At 49.8% G+C, this 27,422-nt stretch overlaps 1 protein-coding gene across 2 annotated transcripts in view; it reads left to right on the forward strand.

The window, feature by feature from the left end:
* Positions 1–27,422, forward strand: part of ttn.2 (titin, tandem duplicate 2) — a 185,012-nt gene that overhangs the window by 97,817 nt on the left and 59,773 nt on the right. For both annotated transcript variants that reach the window (XM_069154449.1, XM_069154450.1), the window contains 61 exons: positions 55–463; positions 643–767; positions 981–1,247; positions 1,594–1,863; positions 2,262–2,561; positions 2,740–3,042; positions 3,266–3,453; positions 3,599–3,713; positions 3,888–4,175; positions 4,269–4,420; positions 4,717–4,864; positions 4,947–5,246; positions 5,521–5,808; positions 5,892–6,188; positions 6,346–6,532; positions 6,613–6,728; positions 6,812–7,111; positions 7,307–7,606; positions 7,701–7,806; positions 7,965–8,161; positions 8,245–8,550; positions 8,632–8,785; positions 9,018–9,142; positions 9,234–9,352; positions 9,457–9,637; positions 9,884–10,186; positions 10,394–10,948; positions 11,047–11,349; positions 11,925–12,081; positions 12,167–12,309; positions 12,517–12,635; positions 12,776–12,953; positions 13,059–13,343; positions 13,430–13,723; positions 13,830–14,129; positions 14,248–14,556; positions 14,639–14,865; positions 14,957–15,271; positions 15,736–15,850; positions 15,972–16,280; positions 16,372–16,553; positions 16,734–16,863; positions 16,982–17,133; positions 17,579–17,726; positions 17,813–18,033; positions 19,109–19,205; positions 19,867–20,163; positions 20,255–20,554; positions 21,092–21,406; positions 21,720–21,943; positions 22,157–22,307; positions 22,398–22,679; positions 22,824–23,126; positions 23,446–23,751; positions 23,840–24,121; positions 25,544–25,731; positions 26,197–26,308; positions 26,389–26,527; positions 26,732–26,895; positions 26,970–27,121; positions 27,226–27,382. In XM_069154449.1, the coding sequence (XP_069010550.1) occupies positions 55–463; positions 643–767; positions 981–1,247; positions 1,594–1,863; positions 2,262–2,561; positions 2,740–3,042; positions 3,266–3,453; positions 3,599–3,713; positions 3,888–4,175; positions 4,269–4,420; positions 4,717–4,864; positions 4,947–5,246; positions 5,521–5,808; positions 5,892–6,188; positions 6,346–6,532; positions 6,613–6,728; positions 6,812–7,111; positions 7,307–7,606; positions 7,701–7,806; positions 7,965–8,161; positions 8,245–8,550; positions 8,632–8,785; positions 9,018–9,142; positions 9,234–9,352; positions 9,457–9,637; positions 9,884–10,186; positions 10,394–10,948; positions 11,047–11,349; positions 11,925–12,081; positions 12,167–12,309; positions 12,517–12,635; positions 12,776–12,953; positions 13,059–13,343; positions 13,430–13,723; positions 13,830–14,129; positions 14,248–14,556; positions 14,639–14,865; positions 14,957–15,271; positions 15,736–15,850; positions 15,972–16,280; positions 16,372–16,553; positions 16,734–16,863; positions 16,982–17,133; positions 17,579–17,726; positions 17,813–18,033; positions 19,109–19,205; positions 19,867–20,163; positions 20,255–20,554; positions 21,092–21,406; positions 21,720–21,943; positions 22,157–22,307; positions 22,398–22,679; positions 22,824–23,126; positions 23,446–23,751; positions 23,840–24,121; positions 25,544–25,731; positions 26,197–26,308; positions 26,389–26,527; positions 26,732–26,895; positions 26,970–27,121; positions 27,226–27,382 (13,755 nt within the window). The remainder of the gene's footprint in view (positions 1–54; positions 464–642; positions 768–980; positions 1,248–1,593; positions 1,864–2,261; positions 2,562–2,739; positions 3,043–3,265; positions 3,454–3,598; positions 3,714–3,887; positions 4,176–4,268; positions 4,421–4,716; positions 4,865–4,946; positions 5,247–5,520; positions 5,809–5,891; positions 6,189–6,345; positions 6,533–6,612; positions 6,729–6,811; positions 7,112–7,306; positions 7,607–7,700; positions 7,807–7,964; positions 8,162–8,244; positions 8,551–8,631; positions 8,786–9,017; positions 9,143–9,233; positions 9,353–9,456; positions 9,638–9,883; positions 10,187–10,393; positions 10,949–11,046; positions 11,350–11,924; positions 12,082–12,166; positions 12,310–12,516; positions 12,636–12,775; positions 12,954–13,058; positions 13,344–13,429; positions 13,724–13,829; positions 14,130–14,247; positions 14,557–14,638; positions 14,866–14,956; positions 15,272–15,735; positions 15,851–15,971; positions 16,281–16,371; positions 16,554–16,733; positions 16,864–16,981; positions 17,134–17,578; positions 17,727–17,812; positions 18,034–19,108; positions 19,206–19,866; positions 20,164–20,254; positions 20,555–21,091; positions 21,407–21,719; positions 21,944–22,156; positions 22,308–22,397; positions 22,680–22,823; positions 23,127–23,445; positions 23,752–23,839; positions 24,122–25,543; positions 25,732–26,196; positions 26,309–26,388; positions 26,528–26,731; positions 26,896–26,969; positions 27,122–27,225; positions 27,383–27,422) is intronic.

The following is a 27,422-nucleotide window of genomic DNA, read 5'->3' on the forward strand; positions in this document are numbered from 1 at the left end:
GAAGGCTCCTGATGTTTAGTGTTGTAACATCCTGACTGTGGATGTGTTGTTCAGAGGAGAGTCTGAGGATCATGGTTCCTCTGGAGGACATCGACACTCAGGAGAAGAAGACTGTCAGCTTCTTCTGTAAGGTCAACCGGCCCAACGCCACCCTGAAATGGATGAAGGCCGGCGAGGAGGTCGTCTTCAACAAGCGCGTCGTCTACCGAGTGGACAAAGACAAGCACACGCTGATCATCAAGGACTGCACGCTGGCCGACGAGGGTGAGTACACCGCCGTGGCTGGAGACAACAAGTCCACCGCAGAGCTGATCATCAGCGAGGCGCCGACGGACTTCACGGCGCAGCTGAGGGACCAGACCATCACCGAGTTCGAGGACGCGGAGTTCACCTGCAAGCTGAGCAAAGAGAAAGCTGATGTGAAGTGGTACCGGAACGGACGGGAGATCAGAGAGGGACCCAGGTAGGTCCAGAACCACCGCTCACCTGAAGGAATACCTCAGCGCTTCATAAACTCGTTAACGAGCAGACAGACACAGATGTTAGCATTAGCCTGATAGCATCCAGAACTTCAGGTAGCCACACGTGCTGACACTAGAGCTGGTGAGTCCTGACTGAATCGTTTCCTGTTTCTTTTCTCAGATACACTTTTAAGAAAGATGGAAAAGTTTGTACATTGTGTATCAAAGAGTGCAGACCTGACGATGAGTGTGAATACGCCTGTGGTGTGGACGAGAAGAGGTCCAGAGCCCAGCTCTTTGTTGAAGGTGAGCTTCCCATTCTGAGTGACCTGATTCCTGTTCTGAGTGACCTACTTCCTGTTTTGTACGCTCTACTTCCTGGTCTGAGTAACCTACTTCCTGTTTTGTACGATCTACTTCCTGCTCTGAGTGACCTGCTTCCTGTTTTGTACGATCGACTTCCTGTTGTGTGACCTGCGCCCTGTCCTTCCTTTTCATGTATGTCCCTCTTTCCCTCAGAGACCCCGGTGGAGATCGTCCGTCCTCCTCAGGACGTGTTCGAGCCTCCGGGCTCGGACATCGTGTTCGAGGTGGAGCTCAATAAGGACCGGGTGGAGGTGAAGTGGTTGAGGAACAACATGACCGTTGTCCAGGGAGACAAGTACCAGATGATGAGCGAGGGCAAAGTCCACCGACTGCAGGTCTGCGAGATCCGACCCAGAGACCAGGGAGAGTACCGGGTCATCGTGAAGGACAAAGACGCCAAGGCCAAGCTGGAGCTGGCAGGTGAGAGCCAAGACGGGCGGAGGAAGGCACTGCCATGTCATGTGGATAAATCCAAGAGTTTTAATTTATTGGTTGGAGTGATACATCATGTTTAACCTGCATCTCACTGTCCTTTCAGAGGACTCTTATCTGTTTGACATTTAAATAACCTGCAGGTTTTCCTCCTAGGCTGCACCAAGACATGCATGTCGCCTGAGAGACAGAACTCAGGGCGAAACTGTCTGTACCGCTCATTAAAACAGCATTTTTATGAACAGAGTCTGGTTCAGGTGGTCAGACTGAAACTCTCGTGTGCGAGTGTTGTGGAGACATTCACCAGTGTGCACCCCTCCCCAACCCTTCCCAGCTGTGCCCCAGATAAAGACCACCGACCAGAGCTATGTCACAGACGCCGGTAAGCCCATCATCATGGCCGTCCCCTACAGCGCCTACCCGAAAGCCGAGGCCGACTGGCTGTACAATAACCAGAGTCTGCCCAGAGACAACGTCCACACCTCAGCCGACCGCACCGAGTACCGGCTGAAGGACCCCAAGAAGTCCGACGAGGGCCGCTACAAGATCGCCATCAAGAACAAACACGGAGCGGGAGAGGCCTTCATCCAGCTGGACGTCATCGGTGAGTAACCCACTGCAGGTTCACTGCTGCTGGTTACCATGACGATAACCCATCACCAGTCAGAGCAGAATAAAACTCTGCCTGGACAACAGGAAAAGTAAACGATCTAAAAGATCATGTAACATGGTTGAAAGCACCAGAACAGCCACTAAACGGACAAGTTCATAGTTAATGATGATTCTGTTAAATTTCTGCTACCGCAGAACCAATCAGAGCCTGTTTAATTCAGTCACCAGCAGCCAATCAGAAAGGTCACTGCAGTAACGGATCGTGACAGCAGATGGCAGACGATATGAATCAGAACCAGCTGAATAAAGTTAAAACACTAGTTTCCAAACAAACTGCTTCTTATGTTTCTGAAGTGAAATTAATATCGTCATGTCGACTCCTTTCCCCAGACGTCCCAGGACCCGTGAAGAACCTGCAAGTGGTTGACACCGCAGATGGCGAGGTCAGCCTGGCGTGGGAGGAGCCTGAGAGTGACGGCGGCAGCAAGGTCACCGGCTACGTGGTGGAGAGACGCGACGTGAAGCGTAAAACCTGGACGCTCGCCACCGACCACGCCGAGAGTCCCGAGTACACGGTGACCGGCCTCCAGAAGGACCCCCTGTACCTGTTCAGAGTCTGCGCCCGCAACCGGGTCGGCAGCGGACCCAACGTCGAGACTGACAAACCGGTTCAGGCCAAGAACAAGTTTGGTAAGATTCCACTACCTTTATGATTATTCTGTAGATCCATATCTTTAATTCAATTAAGGGTAAATAAACTGAGGTCCGGAGAACAGAAGTGGTCCGAAGTCTGATCCTTGAGATACACCACATTTAATGAGACATGTTATACACTGAGACGATTGAACACCTTCTGTTTTATTTCCAGATGTTCCCGATGCTCCTCTGAATGTGATTGTGGGAAACGTCACGAAGTTCGGCTGCACCGTCTCCTGGGAACCGCCCAAGTTGGACGGAGGCTCTCCCATCACCTCATACATCATCGAGCTGCGCGACAGGACGGCGGTGAAGTGGTCTCCCGTCCAGGTGACCAAAGCCGACGAGCTCAGCGCTGTTGTCAACGACGTCATCGAGAACAAAGAGTACATCTTCAGAGTCAAAGCCGAGAACAAAGCCGGCGTCGGAAAACCGAGCGCCGCCTCGCAGGCCGTCAAGATCATGGATCCTATCGGTGAGACAGTTCACATGTGAACATATGCTTACATCAGCTGATAGGCAGTCAACAGAATTATTAATCCTGACTCCTTAAAAACAAGCCTTAAATGTTTGAGCTGGACTTTAATGTGGAACATACAGCACACACTCTAAGAAAACAGAGAGCCAGTTCAAGATGAACCTGGAGGGCATCCAGCCCTCTCAATCATATCACTTGTTCTTGTGTCTGTCCCCCGCAGAGCATCCCAGCCCCCCTCTCAACCTGTCCTGGCAGGACCAGAACAAGAGCTCGGTGCAGCTCAGCTGGGAGACTCCTCTGAAGAACGGAGGCAGCATGATCACCGGCTACATCGTGGAGCGCTGCGAGGACTCCACCGACAAGTGGCTGCGCTGCAACGCCCGCCTCTGCCCCGACCTCTTCTACAAGGTGCGCTTGTTTTATGTCATCAACTGCTTCACAATAAGAGTCCTCCAGCAGGCCTTTCAAAGTAAAAGAAACAGCTGCCCTTTCAGAGTAAAAGGACTGAGCTTGTTTTATTTTATCACTGACTCACATCAAGCTATTATTTCAGGTGTCTGGTCTGAAATATGGAACCAAGTACAACTACAGAGTCTTTGCTGAAAATGCTGCTGGAGTCTCCGACCCGTCAAACATTATCGGACCGCTGCTGGCCGATGACCTGCATGGTGAGACGCGACTGAATCCCTCATGGTTTCTGTAACAAGTGACATATTAACTGTCACCAAACAACAAATGTTCTAAGTAAAATTCATTCAGCTGCTTCAAAAAGGTTGAATGTGTCAGAAACAGATGAGTTCTCAGAAGCTTTAGTTCCCATCATGCCTCTGTCTCCTGTCCAGTCGGTCCGACCTTCGACCTCAGTGCTTTCAAAGATGGGCTGGAGGTGATCGTCCCGCAGCCCCTCACCATCAGAGTGCCCATTGCTGGATACCCAATCCCAGTCGCCAAGTGGACCTACGGGGAGAAGGAGCTGACCACCGCGGATGAGCGGGTATCCCTAATGACCAAGTCCACATTCACAGAGCTGATCGTCACGCCGAGCGTGCGTCCCGATAAAGGCATCTACACCCTGCAGCTGGAGAACGACGTCACTTCCGTCTCCGGGGAGATCGAAGTAAACGTCATCGGTACGATGTCCCAAACATTTTGATGTGAAACAGTGCGAGACACGCTGCTCTGTTAAATGTTGGCATTACATCAGTGGGTCTCTGTGTCTACAGCGGCGCCCAGCGCTCCGAAGGACTTCAAAGTCATGGAGGTGACCCGGCAGCACGTCCACCTGAGCTGGGAGGCTCCGGAGCATGACGGAGGAAGTCCTCTTACCGGTTACCAGGTGGAGAAACGGGACATGTCCCGCAAGACCTGGGTTAAGGTACGACATCAGCACCTACACTGTTCTTCTCATGTTCTGTAGTTTACTGTCCAGAACCTCGACCGACTGTCTGATCCTGGTCCTCTGAGGTATGGAACCTTATTTAGTTCTGACTTCATGATTTTATTTTACCAGCCACACAGTTCTTCATGCAGGTCCAGTTGAATGTCCTCTGTGACCTCACAGATAAGTCCTGATCCTGGTCGATCTTTAGATCCCTCACTGAAAACCACATCAGACGGAGTCAGTAGAAGACGATGCAGTAGATTTTATGTTTATTTCAAACGGTCTCTCAGGTGATCACAGGAATCCAGGATCAGGAGTTCACCGTCACTGACGTGGTCGAAGGGAAGGAGTATCTGTTCAGAGTCACTGCCTGCAACAAGTGCGGACCGGGAGAGCCAGCGTACATCGATGAGCCCGTCAACGTCTCGTCTCCTGCCAGTGAGTCTGAGCGGAGATCGAAATGTCTTAGGTCTAAATGTCTGAGGAACTGTCTAACCCCTACGTCTCGTCTCGCCTCCAGCTATCCCCGACCCTCCAGAGAACCTGAGGTGGAGGGACAAGTCAGCCAGCGGCATCTTCCTGACATGGGAGCCGCCCAAGTACGACGGCGGCACCGGCATCCGAGGCTACAATGTGGACCGCTGCCAGAGAGGAACCGATAAGTGGGAGCCCTGCGGGGACCTGGTACCCGAGCTGAAGTGCCAGGTGACGGGTCTGATCGAGGGCCAGTGGTACGCCTACAGAGTCCGAGCCCTGAACCGACTGGGAGCCGGCCAGCCCTGCAAAGCCACTGACGAGATCCAGGCTGTTGATCCCAAAGGTGCCCACAATGTCTTCACTCTGATTCCCTCATACACAGCATGTACAGGATGCCAGTTAGGCAATCAACAAGAAGCTAACCACCAAATTTAACCTACAGGCAAAAAAACATTCCTACAACTCTAAAAGATAAGAAAATATTCAGGTTTTTGTTGTAATAACAAGTTCCTGATAGAGTAGTTTGACTTTTCCTCCACTTCCTGTCAATTATCCTCTCAACTCCAACCTCCTCACTGACCTCGTCTTTATTGACCTCATCTTTATTGTCCCCGCAGAGCCTCCAGAGATCCAACTCGACGCCAAGCTGCTGGCCGGTTTGACCGCCAAGGCCGGCAGCAAGATTGAGCTCCCCACTGAGGTGACTGGTAAACCTGAGCCCCGGGTGAAGTGGACCAAGGCCGACCTGGTCCTCAAAGCCGACGACAGGGTGACCATCGACACCAAGCCAGGACAGTCCATCATCAGCATCGCCAAGACCAAGAGAGACGACAGCTCCACCTACATCATAGAGGCCACCAACAGCAGCGGCCGCGCCACCGCCACTGTGGACGTCAACATCCTCGGTAAGATCAGCGGACAACAGACAGAAGTTCTGACCTTTTCAGTTTCTGGTAATTAAGTTTCTAATATATGTTCCTACAAACAGACAAACCTGGTCCGCCAGCCGCCTTCGACATCTCCGAGATCACCAACGAGTCCTGCTTCCTGGCCTGGAACCCTCCACGCGATGACGGCGGCTCCAAAGTCACCAACTACATCGTGGAGCGCCGAGCTGCCGACAGCGAGATCTGGTACCGGCTGTCCTCCACCATCAAACAGACCACATACAAAGCTGTGGACCTGGTCAAGTTCAAGGAGTACATCTTCAGAGTCTTCGCTGAGAACCAGTTCGGTGTCGGCCCACCGGCTGAGCACCCATCCATCATCGCCAGATACCCCTTCGGTAGGTCACCTGACTGCAGGGCCCAGGGTCGTCTCGTGCATTAGAAGCAGTTGCAGTCCATTTGTCTGCCCAGGCCTTTTCCTTTAGAGTTTTGGTTCGGTCCGTTCTTGGTCAGGTAAAGTGTAAACTAACCCGATGCCTCCCATCTCGTCATCAGACACTCCCGGAGCTCCTTACAAGCTGGAGGCTTCAGACATCGCCAAGGACTCGCTGACTCTGGCCTGGTACGAGCCTGACGAGGACGGAGGAAGTCCCATCACAGGGTACTGGGTGGAGAGATACGAACCAGACCACGACAAGTGGATCAGATGCAACAAGCTGCCCATCAAAGACACCAACTATAGGCGAGTGGCTTCCTTGCTGTCCGAGCCAACTCTGAGGTTCTTTGGAGTCCAGTGTGTTGACGTCATGTTTCCCTCCACAGAGTCAAAGGTCTTCCCACCAGGAAGAAGTACAAGTTCAGAGTCCTCGCAGAGAATCTGGCTGGAGCTGGCAAACCCAGCAAGGAGACAGATCCGATCCTCGTCAAAGATCCTATCGGTACAAAGCCTTTATCCTCTCACTCCAGCTGTGTCTACACTTCTTTCAGAAAGTAAAAAGCATCATGGTCCTTCCTCTCACAGATCCTCCATGGCCTCCCGGTAAGCCCACAGTGAAGGATGTCGCCAAAACTTCCTGCTTCCTGATGTGGACCAAACCGGAGCATGACGGCGGAGCGAAGATCGATGACTACGTCATCGAGATGCTGAAGAGCGGCACCACGGACTGGATCCGTGTGGCTGAGAACGTCAACATCCTGGAGCACTTCCTGAAGGGCCTGATGGAGAAGCAGGAGTACTCGTTCAGGGTGCGAGCTGTTAACGTGGCTGGGGAGAGCGAACCGAGCGAACCAAGCGACCCGGTGCTCTGCAAAGAGAGGCTCAGTAAGAACCCAAACATCACACATTCATGTGGAACACAGAGCATCCTTAAAACACGCTCGTGACCTCTGACACACATCAGTCACATGAGGACTCAACGCTTCAGCTCAAAATATGTCTGGTTTCTAAAGATGAGCGGAAATAAAATCACATGATTATGAATGAATGATTGACATGTGAATGTCCTCCTCTCCTCAGACCCGCCTTCGGCTCCACGCTGGTTGGAGGTTGTCACCATCAGCAGGAACAGTGCCGAGCTGAAGTGGACGGTTCCGGAGCGCGATGGCGGCTCGCACATCACCAACTACGTGGTGGAGAAGCGTGACGTGAGGCGTAAAGGCTGGCAGGCTGTAGACACCACCGTCAAGGAGTTGAAGTACAGCGTGACGCCACTCAACGAAGGATCGCTGTACGTGTTCCGCATTGCAGCTGAGAACGCTGTGGGCGTTGGGCCCTTCTGTGAGCTGGAGGACTCTGTGCTGGCCAAAGACACTTTCAGTAAGTTGGACAGGAGCGGCAGTCATATGTTGGCACTGAAAATCTCCACTGCTGCTGTGTGTCTGGAGGATAATAAAATGCTTATTTGTTGCAGCAACTCCCGGGCCGCCTTATGCACTCGCTGTCAACGCTGTGACCAAGAGATACGTGGACCTGCAGTGGGAGGCACCTAAAAACGACGGCGGCAGACCCATCCTCAGGTTGGTCTTTTCACCGTTTCTGCGTAGAATATTTCTATGGTGAATACCAGGAACAAAAAGCTGTTTTCATGACATCGTGTGAAAGAATAATGAATTGTAGTAACTGTTGCTGCAGTGGCTGATGATGAGGTTGACCTTCCTATGATTCCTCCCTCCAGGTACTCCATTGAGAAGAAGGAGAAGCTGGGAACCCGCTGGGTGAAATGCGGGAAGACTTCAGGTCCAGACTGTAAGTACCGAGTCACAGACGTCATCGAGGGAACAGAGGTTCAGTTCCAGGCCAGAGCCGAGAACGAGGCCGGCGCCGGACACCCAAGTGAGCCCACCGAGATTCTCACCATCGAAGACCCGACAGGTCAGTCCACTAATGAGCGATAGCTCCTTTAAAGACATCATTTTACATTTAAAGTCTGAGTCCATCTGTTCCGTCCCCCCCAGGAGCACCGTCGCCGCCCATAGAGCTGCACGTGACCGGAGCCAGCCGAGACTTCCTGTCGATCGCCTGGAAGCCTCCGCTGAGGGAGGGTGGCTGCCCCATCAGTGGCTACCACGTTGAGATGTGTGAGGCCGGAACAGAGAAGTGGATGAGGGTCAACTCCCGTCCAGTGAAGGAGCTGAAGTACCGCGTGGAGGAGGGCATAGTCCCCGAGAAGGAGTACATTCTGAGAGTAAGGGCCATCAACGCTGTCGGAGTCAGCGAGCCCTCCGACATCTCCGAGAACGTCTTCGCCAAAGAGTCTGACTGTAAGAACCAGGTTACTCTGCAGTTTGGTTCGTCATCAGCAACTCTCATCTGGGGCTGATTTGTAATGTCTTTGTTTCTAGGTAACCCGATGCTGGACTTCCAGACTCTCGACCTGGTTGTCGTGGAAACAGAGAAGCTGCACATCCCAGTTCCCTTCAGAGCTGTCCCTTCACCCAGAATCACCTGGCACAAAGACGGCAAGGAGCTGAAGGCCGACGAACGCCTCGGCTTCAGGTGAGCGCCGCGTCTCTGTCAGTCAGGACGCGACTAAAGATAAATCACAAGACCCGATCAAACTTCAACTGGTGGATGCACAAACAGATTTTAATGTGAAAACATTTTGCTGGAACAAATGAGGTTTGATTGTTGCTTTTGGAAAAAGATGTCTCGACATTTTGAATCTTTGTTGGTATAAAAACAGCAACTGTACTCGATTGATGAATGTGTGGTTGTTTGTGTTGAACAGGAAGGAGTACACTTCCTGTCACCTGGAGGTTGACAGCAGCCTCCACGCTGATGCCGGAGTTTACAAAGTGACTCTGGAGAACAAACTGGGAAGCGCCAGCGCCACCATCAACGTCAAAGTGATCGGTAATCCATGGCACAGCTTTTACATCATTACATGGACGCTGATTGCTTTGACGGTAAGCAACAGATAATTTTGTAACGCGTCTGTTTTCAGGTCTTCCTGGTCCCTGCAAGGAGATTGTGGCCTCTGAGATCACAAAGAGCTCCTGTAAAGTGTCCTGGGATCCTCCGGACTATGATGGCGGCAGCCCGATTCTTCACTACGTCCTGCAGGTCTGAGACGGCAGCGGCTTTTTATCTCTGAGCTGCAATCGCACTTTTAAATCTGACATTACAGAAAGTCTGAACTAACTGCGGTGTCTTTTGCGCGTGTGCAGCGGCGTGAGGCCGGTAGGAGGACATACGTCAACATGATGTCCGGAGAGAACAAGGTGAGCTGGACAGTCAAAGACCTCATCCCCAACGGAGAGTACTACTTCAGAGTCCAAGCCGTCAACAAGATTGGAGGAGGAGAGTTCCTCGAGCTCCGCAACCCGGTCATCGCCGAGGACCAGAAGCGTAAGAAAAAAAACTCTGACATTTCCTGTTTGAGAATGATGATGATTTCCCGAGTCCTACTCAGCCTCTGAAAGCTGCACGTGCACTTAGCTCAGGATTCCGTTTTTTAACCGAGGGCCTGCTTTACAAACTGGAGCTGTGAGGTTGGAGAGTCTGTAAATATGTTTTAAATGTTTAAATTGCAGAAACAGAATATGTCATTGGTGTGATTAAAAACTGCCTAACTGAATCTGTCTCGCGTCTCAGACGCTCCTGACCCGCCGGTGGACGTGGAGACCCACAACCCCACATCCAGCACCATCACTCTGACCTGGAAGCCGCCCATGTACGACGGCGGCTCCAAGATAATGGGCTACATCCTGGAGAAGCAGCAGAAGGGCGACGACAAGTGGGAGCGGTGTAACGACTTCCTGGTGCCCGTCCTGTCCTACACTGTCAGGAGGCTGACGGAGGCAAAGTACTACACCTTCCGAGTCAAAGCCGAGAACGCTGCTGGAGTCAGCGAGCCATCGCGCAACCCGCCATTCGTCAAAGCCTCAGACACCGTCGGTAAGGATGACATCATCGCATCTCAGAGTGAGGCAGCTGTTCACATTTATACACAAGACAACCTTTATGTACATCTAACCCTTCAGAGGATCTACAGTGAGAGTGTTTGGGGATCAGACCCGATATCCTGATCAATTAGTCACTTCTTCAATACTTATGAAGCTGCTGAGTTTCACAGGACATTTCTGTTCATTTTCCTCCTGTCAGATCCTCCCAAGGTTTTCCTGAGCGGCAGCCTGCAGTCTGGTCTCAACGTGAAGCGAGGCTGCGAGATCTGCTTAAACGCCAACATCTCTGGATCGCCGTACCCTCACATCACCTGGTACTGGAACAACGAGGTGATCCAGCCTGAGCCGCTCCGCAAAAGGGCCGAAAAACCCCTGAAGAAGAAGGTGGAGAAGAAGGAGGAGAAGAAAGAAGGAGAGGAGAAGAAAGAAGGAGAGGAGAAGAAGGAGGGAGAGGAGAAGAAGGAGGAGGAGAAGAAGGAGGGAGAGGAGACGAAGGAAGGAGAGGAGAAGAAGAAAGGAGAGGAGACGAAGGAAGGAGAGGAGACAAAGAAGGAGGAGGAGCAAGCTGCAGAGCCAGAGGTGGTTGAGTCCGACTATCCGACCATCAATGAGCGTCTGGTCATCGACAACAGCCGCAGGGGCGTGTCCTCCATCGTCATCAGGGACTCGATCCGTGCCGATCACGGCATCTACATGGTGAAGGTGGAGAACGACCATGGCATCTGCTCGGTGACCTGCGAGGTCAACGTGCTCGGTGAGACACACAGACTGCAGAGATGTGATGATGCTTTAATGTCAACATTAAGGCAACATTTCCCCTCCTTAGAGGCTCATCATTTCGTCCATCCACAGATACTCCCGGTCCCGCCGTGAACTTCACCTTCGAGGAAGTGAGGAAGAGCTCTGTGATCTGCAAGTGGGATCCTCCTCTGGACGACGGAGGCAGCGAGATCTTCAACTACACCCTGGAGAAGAAGGACAACTCCAAGCTGGAGATCGGCTGGAGCAGCGTTACCTCTACCCTGAGAGGATGCCGCTACCTGGTGCCCAAACTCATCGAGAAGAAGGAGTACATCTTCAGGGTTGTGGCTGAGAACAAGTACGGTGCCGGCCCCCCCTGTGTCTCCAAACCGCTCATTGCCAAGAATCCTTTCGGTACGTTCATACTGATGATTGCTTCTGCAAGCAAAGCTCTTATACTACAACAAATATTACAAATATAATGGAAATACTGCTGACCTGAAATACAGTATGGAGCTTCTGTAGAGAACTTCAGGGGGAACTGTATTCATTTTAATCAGCAATTATTCAATTCACTTTTAATTGTAAATATGAGGTTGACAGGAAGAATCAGTTTACCTTGACGTGTGGAACATGATAATCCAACAATGTCAACATAACTGAAATTATCATTATTAACACATCAAAACTATTGTTTAGCTCCATTATGTTTTTATTCTTGTTAGTGGACAGCGTTAGCATACATTTACATCAAAATCTCCAAACCTCCTACGAAGCAATAACCCTTTGATTCTTTCACAACTCTGTTAGGTCTGTTATCCAGCCACAAGACATCCGTTTACATTATTAGCACTGAGTAAAATCAAACAGGAGTAATAATACCTTTCTTTCTTATTTCTTTTAAAATTTCATGATAAAAACAAAACATTTAAATACGACATACATTTAAACACGTGGACACCATGAACCATGTTTCCCTTTGTCCTCAGAACCTCCCGAGGCTCCTGATAAGCCACAGATTGAAGACGTCACGGCCAACAGCATGCTGGTCACCTGGAACGAGCCGAACGACAATGGCAGCCCCATCCTGGGATACTGGGTGGAGCGCCGTGAGATTAACAGCTCCCACTGGGCACGTGTCAACAGGTGAGGAAGCACAACGACCAATGAATTTGTACAAAGTGTATGCACTGGCTGGTAACTTGACGCTAACTTCTGTCCTGGTCTTCAGGGATGTGGTCGCCGACACTGAGCTGAATGTTGAAGGTCTGCTGGAGGGGCTGACTTACATCTTTAGGGTGGCGGCCGAGAACCAGGCCGGCCCTGGAAAGTTCAGCGTTCCCTCTGAACCCAAGACAGCCCAAGCTCCCATCTGTACGTAAACTGCTGAATCCTGAGTCCAGTCTGGTTCTGATCATTGTTTTCATTTCTGTCAGTCAAGGGAAATAAGTGGCATCACAAAATTTTTGCTTCTTGGTGATATTGATGTTAGATTTGGAAAAATCTGCAGCAGACAAATGAAAGAATGAAGAAGCATCTTAGGGTGAACATTTTCATCCGTGTTTGTTTGTGACCCGACAGTACCTCCCGGACCTCCAGCGGCCCGGGTGGTGGTGACCACGGACCACTCCATTGACGTGGAGTGGGACCCACCTGCTGACAACGGAGGAGGGGAGATACTGGGGTACCAAGTAGATAAGGTCAGACCATGGCGTCAGTTCTTTTTTAGTTCTGCACACATCTGTTTTCAGGATCCTGCCTCGTTGAAGCTGCAGCCTCAATCACATTGTCCTGATTTCAGTCCAGATTCATGTTTTATTTGTCCTTTGGGCGTTTTCAGGCCATGGCTGGTACCAAGGACTGGTCCAGGTCTACAGAACGTCCTTGGAAGACCCGGGCCTTCACTGTCTACGGAGTCCGTGAGGGAGCAAAGTACCTGGTCAGAGTCATCGCCTGCAATGTTGCCGGAGAGGGAACACCCGGATTCACAGAGTCTGTGTTTGTCAGGAATCCTGCAGGTCAGCCGGAAATACAGAGACGCTGGATTTAAACAGGTCGAATGTTGTCTGAAGTGGTGTTGATGTAAATCTATTTTCTGTTGTTTTTCTGGTTGCCCTCCACAGAGATGCCTGTGATTGAACTGGACCTGTCCGTCAAGACCGGCGTGGTGATCAGAGCCGGAGAGACGCTCCATATCCCTGCCACAGTCACAGGTAAACCTTATCCCGCCATCAGCTGGACCAAGGACGACAAGAAACCTGACAAAGACCGCATGGAGATCCTCACCGAGGGCAACGATAGCATTTTCTCAATCAAGAATGTCCAGAGGAAGGACTGCGGAAAATACCAGATCTGTGCTTGCAACCCCAGCGGCATCAAGAATGCCTCGACCAGAGTGGAGGTCATGGGTGAGTGGAAGTCCAGTAAACATGTGGCCAGCACTTGATGAGTTAACTTCTGCTACTCAGATCATACTGATATGTTTTATCTTCAGATGTTCCTGGACCCATCAAGGACCTGAAGCCAGTTGTTGTCACTCGTAAGATGATCTTCCTGAACTGGGACGACCCCGAGGATGACGGAGGCAGTGACCTGACTGGTTTCATCGTGGAGCGTAGAGATGCCAAGATGCACACGTGGAGGCAGCCCATTGAAACTGCCTCGTCCAAGTGCGAATGCGTGGGCATCATGGAGGGACAGGAGTACATGTTCCGTGTCATCGCCAAGAACAAGTACGGCATGGGCCAACCTGTCGAGCTAGGTCCCATCAAGGCTGTGGACCCTCAGGGTGAGTGTTATAGTCCTGAGGTCGAGATGTTTAGGAGTAGCGTGATAAGTGGTCTGGGTTGAAAAGTGCATTTGTACCTAAAAGCGTTACTTTGGTGGTTCTGCAGGCCCACCATCCTATCCCGAGAAGTTCCACTACACAGAGCGCACCAAGAACTCCATCACACTGGCCTGGAGACCGCCTCGTAATGACGGCGGTAGCCCCATCATCGGCTACTTTGTTGAGAAGAAGAAGCAGGACCAGCAGGCTTTTGAGCCCTGCAACACGGAGATCTGCCCCAACATGACCTTGACTGTTGAAGGCCTGGACGAGGACTGGATGTACGAGTTCAGAATCAAGTGCGCAAACCTGATTGGAGAGAGTGAGCCATCCATCCCGCTGATTGTGGTTATTCAGGATGACGAAGGTAAGGCCAAATGGTCCTAAAACCTTTACCTGTACAGTCAGGACCAATACCTTAGGTCAAAGGTCAAACCATCCCGGTTGTAGGCTGATTCATTTTTTTTCCGGCCTGTTCCTCTCAGTGTCTCCTGAGGTCCACATGCTGAAGCACTTTAAGGGCGACTGCGTTACCGTGAAGAAGGGCGAGCCCATTGAGATCCCAGCTGACGTCCTGGGACTCCCCATCCCCAAGGTCGAGTGGTCCAAGGATGACGTGGTGATCGAGAAGCCCACTGAGACTCTGCTGATGGAGACCGAGGTCACTGGCAGGTTGAACTGCAAGACCACGCTGTCCATCCCAACCGCCAACAGGAGGGATCGCGGCAGCTACACCGTGTGTGCCTCTAACAACATGGGCTCAGCCAAGCACACCATATTTGTCATGGTGCTGGGTGAGTTGGAAACATGCCACAAACGCTGCTGGTTAAAGCTTTTGTCTCAGGATATTCAGCTGACGGTATCCTCTCCCCTCAGACCGACCGACTCCACCCAGGAATGTGGCGGTTTCCAACATCAGGGCGGAGTCCTGCTACCTGCAGTGGGACGCTCCACTCGACGATGGTGGCAGTGAGCTGACCAACTACATTGTTGAGAGGATGGATGTGGTGACAGAAGAGCCTGAGCTGGAGGAGGGACAGGAAGCTCCGCCTGAACCGCAGTGGGTGGAGGTTACCAACAGCATCATTGAGAGGAAATACGGGGTACATCCTCATGACAGCAACAACAACAACAGTGACAATAATAGTTTTAAAAGGTCAATTTCAGTGGTAACACCACCTCCCTCTCCTGCAGGCGTGGAACCTCGAGACCAACAAGACCTACCTGTTCCGGGTCAGAGCCGAGAACCGCTACGGTAAATCTGACCCCTGCGCAACCGAAGACGTCCAGATCACAGACCCCTTCGGCCTTCCTGGCCCACCAGAGAAACCAACCATTGCAGAGTACTCCAAGACCTCCATGACCCTAACCTGGGAGCCTCCCAGAGACAACGGAGGCTCCATGATTATTGGCTACTGGCTGGAAAAGAGGGAGAAAGGAACCGCCTACTGGGCCAAAGTCAACAAGATGCCTGTCACCAAGAGGGGTATGAAAGGCTGGGAGTACCAGGTGAGCTGCTGTGGCTGGTGCCAGATTGGATCAGCTGGAGGGAGACTCTGTCTTTGATTGGTTGTTAAGTTGTGGGAGGGTTAAAGTTAGGAAACCACAGAAGCCTACTGTGCTTCCCTCCAACTGATCCAATCTATCACCAACCCTTTGTTTCCATGTTTAATATGAAGTATTGCCTCAGAGGGTTCAGCTCTTGGTTCACTACTTAAAGGAGCTTCTCATTTGGATGTGTGTTCCCCTTCTGTCAACATCCTCCATCCTAAACCAGAACCTCAGGGTGAACCGGTCCAGAAGATCCTTTTAAAGGCAGTTAGCATGGTCTGCCTGAGTACTGCAGACCTTTAAGAAGGACTCTTACAGACCTTTAAGAAGTCTGCTTCCTCCACGTCTTGTTGTTTAGGAAGCGGTGAGCATCGTAAAAACATATTTAACAATTATAATCCCTTCCGTTTGTGTGCCACCAGGTGACCCGTCTGTTTGAAGGAACAGAGTACGAGTTCAGGGTTGCTGCCTATAATTCAGCAGGAACTGGACCCTTCAGCGGACCGTCTGACTCAGCCTTCGCTGTTGATCCAATCAGTGAGTAAACACAGCACCCCTCTTTTTAAAGCGTCTGACTTCATGTCTGGAGTGATTCTTCACAGGCCTTCCTCAGACTCCGAAAAGATGAATGAAAGCTCCCTGAAATCTCTCCCTGCAGCTCCTCCCAGCATGCCTGCTGCTCCGGTGGTGGCTGACAAGACCAAGCACAGCGTCACGCTGTCCTGGAAGCCTCCAGAGGGCGATGGAGGCAGTCCCATCAAGGGCTACATTGTCCAGATCCAGGACGAGGGTTCATCAGACTGGGTGAGGGTGAACGACCCGGAGAGCCTGCACCCCACCACAGAGTTCACCGTGCCCAGCCTCCGCGAGCTGAAGCGCTACCGCTTCAGGATCATTGCTGTAAATGACATCGGCGAGTCCGACCCCAGCCCTTGCACCAGCGAGGTTCTGGTCGAGGATATCCAGCGTACGTCCGGCCTCAAAATCTCACTGCAGTGATGTGATCAGTGTGTTTGTTTGTGTTCTTCTCTGACGTCTCCTCTGATGCTTCTCCACAGTCCCGCCTTCCATCACCATCGACGTGATGGCCGATGACCTAGTGTGCATCAGAGCTGGAGATCCAATCAGGATCCCCGCCACCGTCAAGGGCCGCCCTGCTCCCAAGGTGACCTGGGACTACGACGGCAAAGCCAAGTCACACAAGAAGAACAAGCTGCACATTCTGCCGGTGGACTCCGAGGTCAGACCTTCACAAATCAAATCTCTCAAATATTTTCATGTTTTTTCTCTTCGACAAGGACGCACGTTTCCTAAAAAAAAACAACCAGCATGTAGGAACAAACTGTCTATTTAAGATGAATTAGGTGTTTGTATTTGTCGGTGCTGCTCACGTTTTTATGGAACTGAAATTTGTTTTCAGGTTGAGTCCACGGACACCACGTCTGTGGTGAACATCCCCGTTAGTCTGAGGAGCCACTCGGGACGTTACGTCATCACCGCCAAGAACAAGTCTGGATTGAAACACGTCAACGTCAGAGTCATTGTCCTCGGTATGTTGTTATCAATGAACACTTCTGCAGAGCATGTGTCACTCTCGGTGTTGGGTGGAGGGTTGTCGGTCTGCTGCGATCATTGTTTGTCTGATTGGACCTTTGCTGCTGGCTGCAGACGTTCCCGGACCTCCAAAGGACCTGAGGGTCACTGACATCACTCGGTCCACCATGAGGCTGATCTGGAAACTCCCTGACACCGATGGGGGAGAGAGAATCAAGAGCTACTTCATCGAGAAGAAATGTGTGACTGACAAAGCCTGGACCAAGGTGAACGCCACCAACATGTCTCGGGCTTCACTTTTTCACGCAGATGTCTTCCAGTTAGTCAGCAGCAGTATTCAGCCCGGCTCTGCACAAACACTGTAAGATAGGAAAACCCACAATACAAAGTCTGTGTCCTTTTATAGAAAATGTCTCCTATTTTTCTTTGTTACTAGAGATGTAGGAAGTAAAACTGTTCAAACATTATGTACCACACCTCCTCAAACTTTAAACATTCACATTGAACAGAAGTGTTTTTTACAGTTTTGTCTCTGACAACAGTAATAAACTACCTGTTCATCTACAGTCATGACCAGCAGTTATTACACATCATGACACACACAGCTTGATGCTGACAATAAGACTGAAAACTCTGGATGTTTCCTTCATGACTTCATCATCAACACCGCTGGCGCTCCATTAACTGATGATTTGTTTGGGTTGTTGTCAGGTGAACGCCGCCTGTGCCAGCCAGGCCTACGTGGTGCCAAGCCTGCTGGAGGGTCAGGAATACCTGTTCAGAGTCCGAGCTGAGAACAGACTGGGATTCGGCCCGTTCACCGTGACCACTGAGCCGGCCCGGGCCAGAGACCCCATCTGTGAGGACACACCCGGACTGCAGACACACACTACAAGGGCCTCACCGTACTCTTCCTAATCTTCTCTTCCTCTTCCTCTTTCTCAGATCCCCCCGACCCCCCCACCAAGTTGAAGGTCAACCTGGTGACGAAGACCACCGTCACGCTGAGCTGGGAGGCTCCGAAGAACAACGGTGGCTCTCCGGTGAAGCATTACATTATCGAGCGTCTGAGCTGGGACACCAGTGGCAAAGAGAAGGAGACGTGGAAGCAGTGCAATAAGAGAGACGTGGAGGAGCTAAGCTTCATGGTGGAGGACCTGAAGGAGGTTGGTGTATGTCCTCTGGAGGAGTCCAGACTCTCTTTATTCAGTCTCTCCTTTGTTCAGGGAGGAGCTGAGCATCATCATTTCCAAATCACTTCCTAATAAATGAAAAAGGGAATTATTCATTCACTGCTACATACAAATTAAGAACACAATGAACCCACGATCAGTCCTGCAGGAAATCTTGCGATCGCAATAATAAACGCAAATTCAAGCAATTGCCACAATATTTGCGGGAGCTTGCATTTTTTTTTTTACTTCCTGCGATTTTTCCACTTTCAACAGAATCTGTGCTGAAAGTATTAACGACATAAAGTAAATCTTTTCAGACAAAACTCGCTTTGGAACAAGAGGAGAAACAGGAAATGGCGGGGTTTGTGGGAAATGTGGCCTTCACATTAAAATGATCTAATTAAATGTTTATTATCAAAGAAAGTGATTCCATATTACTGTATGTTAAATTAGTTTTATCCACACGTCCAGTTGTCAGAGACGTCTCTTTGTTTGTGTGCATCCAGCAGGTCTATGTGTTGAATGAACATGAATTAAACAGCATCTAAAGCTTATTTTGACAGCTGATATAGTCATTGTTTCTATATTAGTCACAAAATGTCTGTTCTGGAAACATACACAGCTTTTAGGAGCTTTTAGGAACTTTTATCTCCATGGTTCTCTAAGTTCAATAAATACATACAAAAAGATAAGAACTAAAATATTTCTGTGATGTGCAGCATGATTATTATCACAGGAAGTGATTACAGATTTATTCTTTTATCAGGTGGTGTTTAAAAAAAATCCAATTTTTCTTTCTCAACTTTCTTTCTTTGTGCAATTTTACTGCAAAATCTCTGGAAAGTCAATTGCAATTTTTCAGAAAATCCACCACAAAATCAAACATTTTTGATTGCAACGATCACAAAAAAACTGTGACAGAGGGACTGAACAGTGAACCCCAAAACTAACTCCATACTAGTCTGCCTGAGAAAAAGCAGCTGAACAAACAGAGGTGAGGCTGAGCTTCCAGCTGTGACAGATGTTTGAGCCTCTCCTTCACTCACTGATGTCTGTTTCTCTGCAGGGAGGAGAATACGAGTTCAGAGTCAAAGCCGTGAACGCTGCTGGACCAAGCCGACCCTCTGCCACCATCGGACCCATGGTCATCAAGGATCAGACATGTGAGTGACAGGCGCTTCAGCCAATCATAGGCTGCTGAGTTTTAAAGTTTTAACCACAGACTGAACATAAAAATGTCCGTAGCTTCCAGGTCTGAAACATGAGGCCAATGCAGAAATGTCTTAATCTGCAATACCACCGAGTGCCACTAGAGGTCGGCTCCAAAAAGCCTCCGGCTCCATAGATTCCCATTCAACTTCTCTCATCAAGTACAAAGTCAATAAAATGTCTCCAGCAGTTATCTCGGTGTTGTTAGCTAAAGTCACTCTTTCTTATTAGTTTTCTGGAGGTCCATTTGAAAATAATCCCTCATTCATTAGAAAATAAGCTTCAAAAATACATGTTTTTGGGGGCGTGTCTGTTTGATTAACAGGCCTGTGGTGCAGTCAGGTTACAGCTATTTGTGTGTGAGACATAGTATCGTAAGGTTTCCAATCAGATCAGTCAGATCCACTGTTGGCTCCTCCCCCCAGCTCATCCAAATATGGTCACTTCCTGCTCCAAACCACTCCAAATTAGAAAAGATGGTGGCGGACAGAATCTGAACTGGAGGCTTCATAACGTTCACAAACCAACGGGTGACGTCACTGATGGATGATGCTGATTGGTTCTGCCTCCTTTACACTCACCTGTTGGTTTTATCTATTCTCACTCTCTCTGCAGGCGCTCCCACCATTCAGTTGCGCGAGGCCATGGAGGGCGAGGAGGGCTGTGATGTCAGCATTGTGGCAAAGGTGAGCGGTTGTCCGTTCCCCACGCTCACCTGGCACAAGGCCGCTCTGGCTAAACCCGAGGAGAAGGCCGCCGTCCAGTACGACCAGCACATCAACAAACTGGTGACTCAGGACAAGTGCACGCTGCTCATCCAGCAGGCCAGCCGTCAGGACAGTGCCCTCTTCAGCCTGACAGCCAGCAACAGCCTGGGCACCGTCACCAAGGACATCAAGCTGTCTGTGCTGGGTGAGACACAAATCTGAACACCTGATTAGTGGCAGCTTCTCTGCTGTAAAGACACAGAGGTGTTTAACTATAAAACTAATGTCCCCTGCAGGACCTCCGGGCCCACCGGTGGGACCTATCAAGTTCACCGAGGTGTTTGCGGAGAGGATCGGCCTGGCCTGGAGCCCCCCCACAGACAACGGAGGATCCAAGATCACCAACTACGTGGTGGAGAAGCGAGAGGACAACAGGAAGTCCTGGGTCCATGTCTCCAACGACCCCAAAGAGTCCGCCTATGTGGTGACTCGGCTGACGGAGAACCACGAGTACGAGTTCAGAGTCATGGCCCAGAACAAATTTGGAGTCGGGCCACCGGTGGTCAGCGAGCCGGAGAAGGCCAGAAACCTTTTCAGTGAGTTCAGTGTGTCACTTCATTACCCTCCAATGCTTTTACAGTCAGAACCAGAACCAAACATTAAAATACTAAAACCAGAACCAAACACTAAAATACTGGAACCAGAACCAAACATTAAAATACTAGAACCAGAACCAAACATTAAAATACTGGAACCAGAACCAAACATTGAAATACTAGAACCAGTACCAAACATTAAAATACTAGAACCAGATCCAAACATTAAAATACTAGAACCAGAACCAAACATTAAAATACATCATGTCAGATAGATCTTGATGATAATAATAATAATAATAATAATAATAATAATAATAATAACAATAACAATAATAATAATAATAATTGAATATAATAATTGAAATCATCAGATCCCTGTCTGGGAGGTAAAACTCACGCTCTTCTCAACTTCTCTTGTTAATGGTTCATTAAGGCTGAGTTCAGTTCAACACCTGATCAATACAGATCAATATTTTCTCTTCTGATCTTTCTATCTGATGTATTGATGACTGACTAGCGCTCGTCCTCTTGCAGCCATCCCCGGTCAGTGTGAGAAACCGACTGTAACGGACGTCAGTCTGGAGTCGATGACCGTCAACTGGGACGAGCCTAAGTACGACGGTGGCTCCTCCATATCCGGCTACATCATCGAGAAGAAGGAGACCACCGCCAAGCGCTGGACCCGCGTCACCCGCGACCCGATCCGGGCGCTGCCACTGGGCAACAACTGGGATGTGACCGGGCTGCAGGAGGGCGCCATGTACCAGTTCAGGGTCATCGCTTTGAATGCCGCCGGCTGCGGTCTGCCCAGCGTGCCCTCTGACCCCGTGCTCTGCAGAGACCCCATCAGTAAGCAGGACATCTTCTCTTACAGTTTCAGTTCAAACTGTCCACCGAGCGATGTGTCCCCCACAGGAAACCTGACCGTCCAGACTGTCAGTAGGGAAGCTCTGGACAGAAGAAGGTCCACATGTTGGGACGTCTCCCCAGCTCTCAGACAAACCTTGTGGCCTTCTTCAGCTGGTGGACTTTGCTTTGTTGTCAAACTCCACCTGGACATAAATGACCCGTCCAGTTCCATCAAGATGTTTGTCGAAGCCTTACTTTATACGTTTGTTTATTCTGTATACGTTTTTTATACTAAAGTGTTTCTGTTGTGCAGAGCCCCCGGGACCGCCCACTCCCAAAGTCACAGACTGGACCAAGTCAACGGTGGAGCTGGAGTGGATCCCTCCTCTGGTGGATGGAGGGTCGAAGGTCACCGGCTACATCGTGGAGTTCAAGGAGGTGAACAAGGACGAGGAGGAAAAGAAAGCTCAGAGGAGGCTGCTGCTGAGCGACGCCGAGGAGGAGAAGGAACCCGAAAGCGACGAGAGCTGGGAGAAGGTAAAGAAAAGATTTAACGACAGAGGAAAACATGTCATGTGGATGGATCAAAAGCATCATCTGCCCTCAAATGTCAGATCTCATTTCAGGTTTCAGTTACTGCAGCAAACATCAACAACAAATCCTTAAACAAAGTTCAGACTGAAACAAGATCCCAGATGTAAATGACGTTTTAAACATGTGACTTGGTGTGTGTCTCTCGTCTCCATCCAGGCAAAGGACACTGAGATCAGAGGAACCAAGTTCGTGGTGGATGGTCTGAAGGAAGGCGGTCTGTACAGCTTCAGAGTCCGAGCTGTAAACGCTGCCGGAGTGGGAGACCCGGGACTGGTGTCGGAGCTGATCGAGGTCAAAGACAGAACAAGTAAGAGTCAGACGTTTAACATTCGTGTGGACGAGTCGGCTGCCGCTTGAGGCCGAGAACATTTTATTCAAAACAAACCTTCTGGTGCAGTTCCTCCAGAGATGGACCTGGATGCCTCGGTGAAGGAGAAGATCGTGGTCCACGCCGGCGCCACCATCCGCATTATCGCCTACGTGTCGGGTAAACCCGCTCCGCAGATCGCTTGGTGCCGAGATGACGCCGAGGTGCCCAAAGAGGCCGTGGTGGAGACGACGGGCATCTCCAACTCGCTGGTCATCAAGAACTGTAGACGCCATCACCAAGGCATCTACACGCTGAGTGCCAAGAACGAGGGCGGTGAGAGGAAGAAGGCCGTCATCGTCGAGGTCCTCGGTGAGTCTCCAAACCAGAACCACGGAGGACAGTTATCAGAAATGTTTGTTAACGTGTAAACATCCAGATACCCGAACACGTATGAGCCCACACATTGACCGTTTCCATTTCTTCAAACTGTCTCTGTCCCCCCCCCCCCTTCAGATGTGCCTGGACCAGTCGGTCTTCCCTTCGCCGGCGAAAATCTGACCAATGACTCCTGCAAGCTGACCTGGTACTCCCCCGAGGACGACGGCGGCTCAGCCATCACCAACTACATCATCGAGAAGAGGGAGTCGGACCGCATGGGCTGGACCTCGGTGTCCTACACGGTGACCAGGAACAATGCCGTGGTGCAGGGACTCATCGACGGAAAGGGCTACTTCTTCAGGATTGCAGCCGAGAACATCATCGGCATGGGACCGTTCATCGAGACCGACAAGATGGTTCTCATCAAAGATCCCATCTGTGAGTAGTGACTACAGCTGACAGTCAGAGGTTCTGGATCTCAGTATTAAAAATACATAAAGAGAAGCTGGATTTAAAACCATCATTTCTGCACAAGAACCTTTTTATTGTTCACATTAAATGTTTCAGTTATTCTGATTTTAGACCTGCGGGGGCCTGAAATAGAATTTAATTCATTCGCTTTAAATAATTTAAATGTTAAATCAAATGTAGTCAAACACAAACTGAACCTGGATTTGTTTCAGTCTGAATCTGCTGCTGTCTAACAGCGATGTGAATAAAAGTTTTAAAAAAAACAACGTCTGTGTGTGTCCTCCAGCCGTGCCAGAGCGTCCGGCAGACCTGATCATCACCGCCGTTACCAAGGACTCGCTCTCCGTCGCCTGGAGACCGCCCAAGTACGACGGTGGCGCCGAGGTGACCAGGTACGTCCTTGAGTCCCGAATGATTGGTCGCGACAACTTCACACGAGTGGGCGGAGAAGAAACGCTGATGGACAGGAAGTTCACGCTGACCGGGCTCAAAGACGGATCGAGCCACGAGTTCAGAGTATCTGCCGTCAACCAGGTGGGACAAGGCAAAGCGTCCTTTGCCACCAAACCTGTGCAGTGCAAAGACGAGCTTGGTGAGTGACACCGTACATCATCTAAAAAACATCTCATCCAGGAAGCAAGAACTAGAGTAACATTTCAAACTGCCCTCCTCCCCTTCAGAACCACCCACTCTGGACCTGGACTTCAGGGACAAGATAATGGTAAAGGTGGGAGACACCTGCATGCTGTCGGGACGATACAGCGGCAAACCAGCCCCGGCTATCGCCTGGACAAAGAACGATGAGGAGCTGAAGGCGGACGAGGATATCGCCCTACACAGCACCGGGCGCCACCTCAGCCTCAACATCAGCCATGCCAAGAGAGAACACAGCGGCCGCTACTGCGTCAGTGTGGAGAACCCTGCCGGAGTTCGCACAGGAATCTGCACCATCACCGTGGTTGGTGAGTCAGCGCTAAGTGACAACGCTCTGAATTCAGACGTTTCAGTAGAACGACATATACAACACTTGGGGCCTGATTTACTAATATCTCAAATAAAGGGTACTAAATTGCGTGTTTGTTCAAAAAGTTTGCACATATATTTTGCACCCATTTTGCGGGTGATTTACTAAAAGTAATTGTGTTTTTGATATCGTGCAAATTGCTGTATTTAAATGAGGGGTTCGCGTGTGTTAAAGTGATTCCAGCCATGAAAAAACAATGACCGCAAAAGGAGGAAGAAAATTTGATTCCACTGAAATTAATTAATATAAAAAGGACCTATAACAAGAACAAAACGCTATGTAGGAGATTATCAGTGAGGAAGTCAATGGGAATAACAAAACAATCAATGGATGAAATTATGATAAAACATCAACAAATAAAACAGGAGGGACGGTGGATGAGATCCTCTAACAAACACCAATCAGCAGGTCCAGTTCTTTCTGTGATGAGCAGGTGACTTGGTTTCATCAGTTCCTCGCGAGTGCTCGGGAACCTTACCTGTGAATTCTGCGGAACACATTCAGAACCTGGGACAGCGACACATTCAGTACCTATGACAGCACACCTGAATAACGGGACTGGTGGGATATCCAAGCAGCTGGAATGACCCAGAGGCAGGACAATGCTGAGTCGTAAGAAGTTTTTTAATTGATGGTATTTTGCGGCTTCTCTTTGTTGTTGGTTTTAAATCATCATAAAGTACATTCAATAACTCAGAAATGTCATCGATGGACAAACGATATGTCTGAATAATTTCTGCCTTTGCCATCTCAAAAATGTTTCCATGGGTGTAAAACCACGTTCTCTACGTATTATTTGGTTTCCTGCATCTCCTTCTCACCACAATAAGAGCAGCCGTCTCTCCTGATGTTCATCTGATTAATACCTTCAGTCGTACTAAAATACACAACAATCACTTCTCCTGTTTCTACTTTCAGGTTTAGTAAATATCATTGTGGGTGCTAAATGTATGTATTTGCATTTCCCCTCCCAGTATTTTGCATGTTCAAGTAGAAACGCACAATAGTACATATGTATTCAGGCAAACACGCAAAATGGAGAACGTCTATTAAATTGCATATTTGAAAGACGCAATCCTCACTGCACGTCGTTAGTGGATCAGCGTGGACATTTTGCGGGTGTCGTGGAGTTTGCACGTGATTTTTCACGCGCAGACCTTTAGTAAATCAGGCCCTTGATGTTACTTCATGTTACACCTGCAGCATCTCAGTCTCATAAGTCTACTCTCAACTGATGGAAGGAAAAGAAATACAGACTCAGAATCACTGAATTAAACTGGAGTATCCCGTGACCACCTTTAAAAGTAAAAAAAAAAAAAAATGTTGGCTAGACACTGGTGTGAATGCTTCCTCCTCTCAGACCGTCCTCAGCCACCGGAGGGCCCAGTCGTGTTCAACGAGGTCTACAGGAACTACATGGTAATTTCCTGGAACCCTCCTCTGGATGATGGAGGCTGCGCCGTCTCCAACTACATCATTGAGAAGAGAGACACCAACAGAGACCTGTGGATGCCTGTCACTTCGTCCTGCACCAGGACCACCTGTAGGGTGAGGAAGACACGTTTTTTCTAAAGAAAACAGACCCAGACAGCTTTGGTACCACAAAAAACTGATTCAGACAAACAGCATCTGACATCTGTCACTGATGTTTAGTTTGTTATATGAGATGAATCCAAAAGAGGGATAAATATACACACTGCACAGAATATGTTCAGATGCAGAGTTCAGTTGTAGAAATGGGTAAAAATTTAAACTCTGGTTTATGTTGAAGAGCTTCAGAACAGACAGGAGCCATGAAGGCATGTATGACTGGGTTTGTGGATGGCTCAGTATTTTAAAATAATTGTTTTCATTTACTAAAGTTGGTTAATGTGAAACAGACTCAAACTGATGACATGTATTTAAATCAGGAACTGTCTGATCAACGGATCAGTGCTCTCATCTGTCAGCTGTTCAGAGAGAACAACACAATGACAGCCTCTGACACCGTTATCCTGCTGTTTGTTGCTTCAGGTGCCAAAGCTGATCGAGGGCCGTGAGTACATCATCCGGATCATGGCTCAGAACATCCATGGCATCAGCGACCCCCTCCTGTCTGTAGAGACCAAGGCCAGAGACGTCTTCAGTAAGTCCTGACGTTCACACCGAGACGGCCGGGAATCCGTTTTGGAAGTGTCTCATCATGTTTGTTTGTGTCCATCGCAGAGGTGCCCGACGCTCCCAAACAGCCCACAGTGAAGGAGGTTTACCACGACTCCGCCCTGATCAGCTGGGAGCCTCCTGCTGATGGAGGAAAACCAATCACAGGCTACATCGTGGAGAGGAAGGAGACCATGGCCAACAGGTACAAACACTCACAGCACCCCGCAGGACTGTAGTCCAGAGGGTGAAGAGATACAGAGCTTTACTTGCATCAGATACCAAGTCACTGCAAAGACCTAACAGCAAAAGAAATCCGCAATCTTCTTAAAATGAAAAGCTGGCTCAAAGAGCAAAGCTGCAAATGTTTCTCAGTGGCTAATAGAAGAGCTGATGTTTCTGCTCGCAGGTGGGTTCGCTGCAACACAGACAGAATCCATCCCAAGGTGGAGTACTGGGTGATGGAGCTGCTCAAAGGCTGTGAGTACGAGTTTAAAGTCAGCGCAGAGAACGAGGTGGGAGCTGGAGATCCGAGCCCACCGTCCAAACCCGTCTTCGCCAAAGATCCCATTGGTAAGTTCACCCCTTCACAATGACCCGTCATGCTGCTGTGAGTACTGTAGAAACTCACAAGTTCTCTACCACAGTGAAACCCAGCCCGCCGCTGAACCTGAAGGCCATCGACTTCACCAAGTCGTCTGCGACTCTGTCCTGGGAGCCGCCTGCCAAGACCGGCAGAGGAAAGATCTTTGGATACCTGCTGGAGTTCCAGAAGGCCGGTGAGGAGGAGTGGCTCAAGGTGAGACAGTGGTCCATTTAATATGAAATATACCAGGCAGGTACCATCTGCTGTGCACCAGATCCATCCTGTTCATCACCACATGTCCATTTAATCTCCATCAGGTGAACCAAACTCCAGACTCCTGCCAGGAGACAAAGTTTAAGGTCATCAACCTGGAAGAAGGTGCTCTGTATCGCTTTAGAGTCATGGCTGTCAATGCTGCCGGAGAGTCTGACCCGGCCAATGTGAAGGAGCCAATCAGAGTGCAGGACAGACTTGGTGAGTTTCCTTTCAGTGGTGTTGTTTTACCTGAACCACC

This window comes from Embiotoca jacksoni, unplaced genomic scaffold (assembly GCF_022577435.1).
Source record: "Embiotoca jacksoni isolate LCO1_2020_lvr unplaced genomic scaffold, fEmbJac1.0.p SCAF_2, whole genome shotgun sequence".
Lineage (NCBI taxonomy): Eukaryota > Metazoa > Chordata > Actinopteri > Embiotocidae > Embiotoca > Embiotoca jacksoni.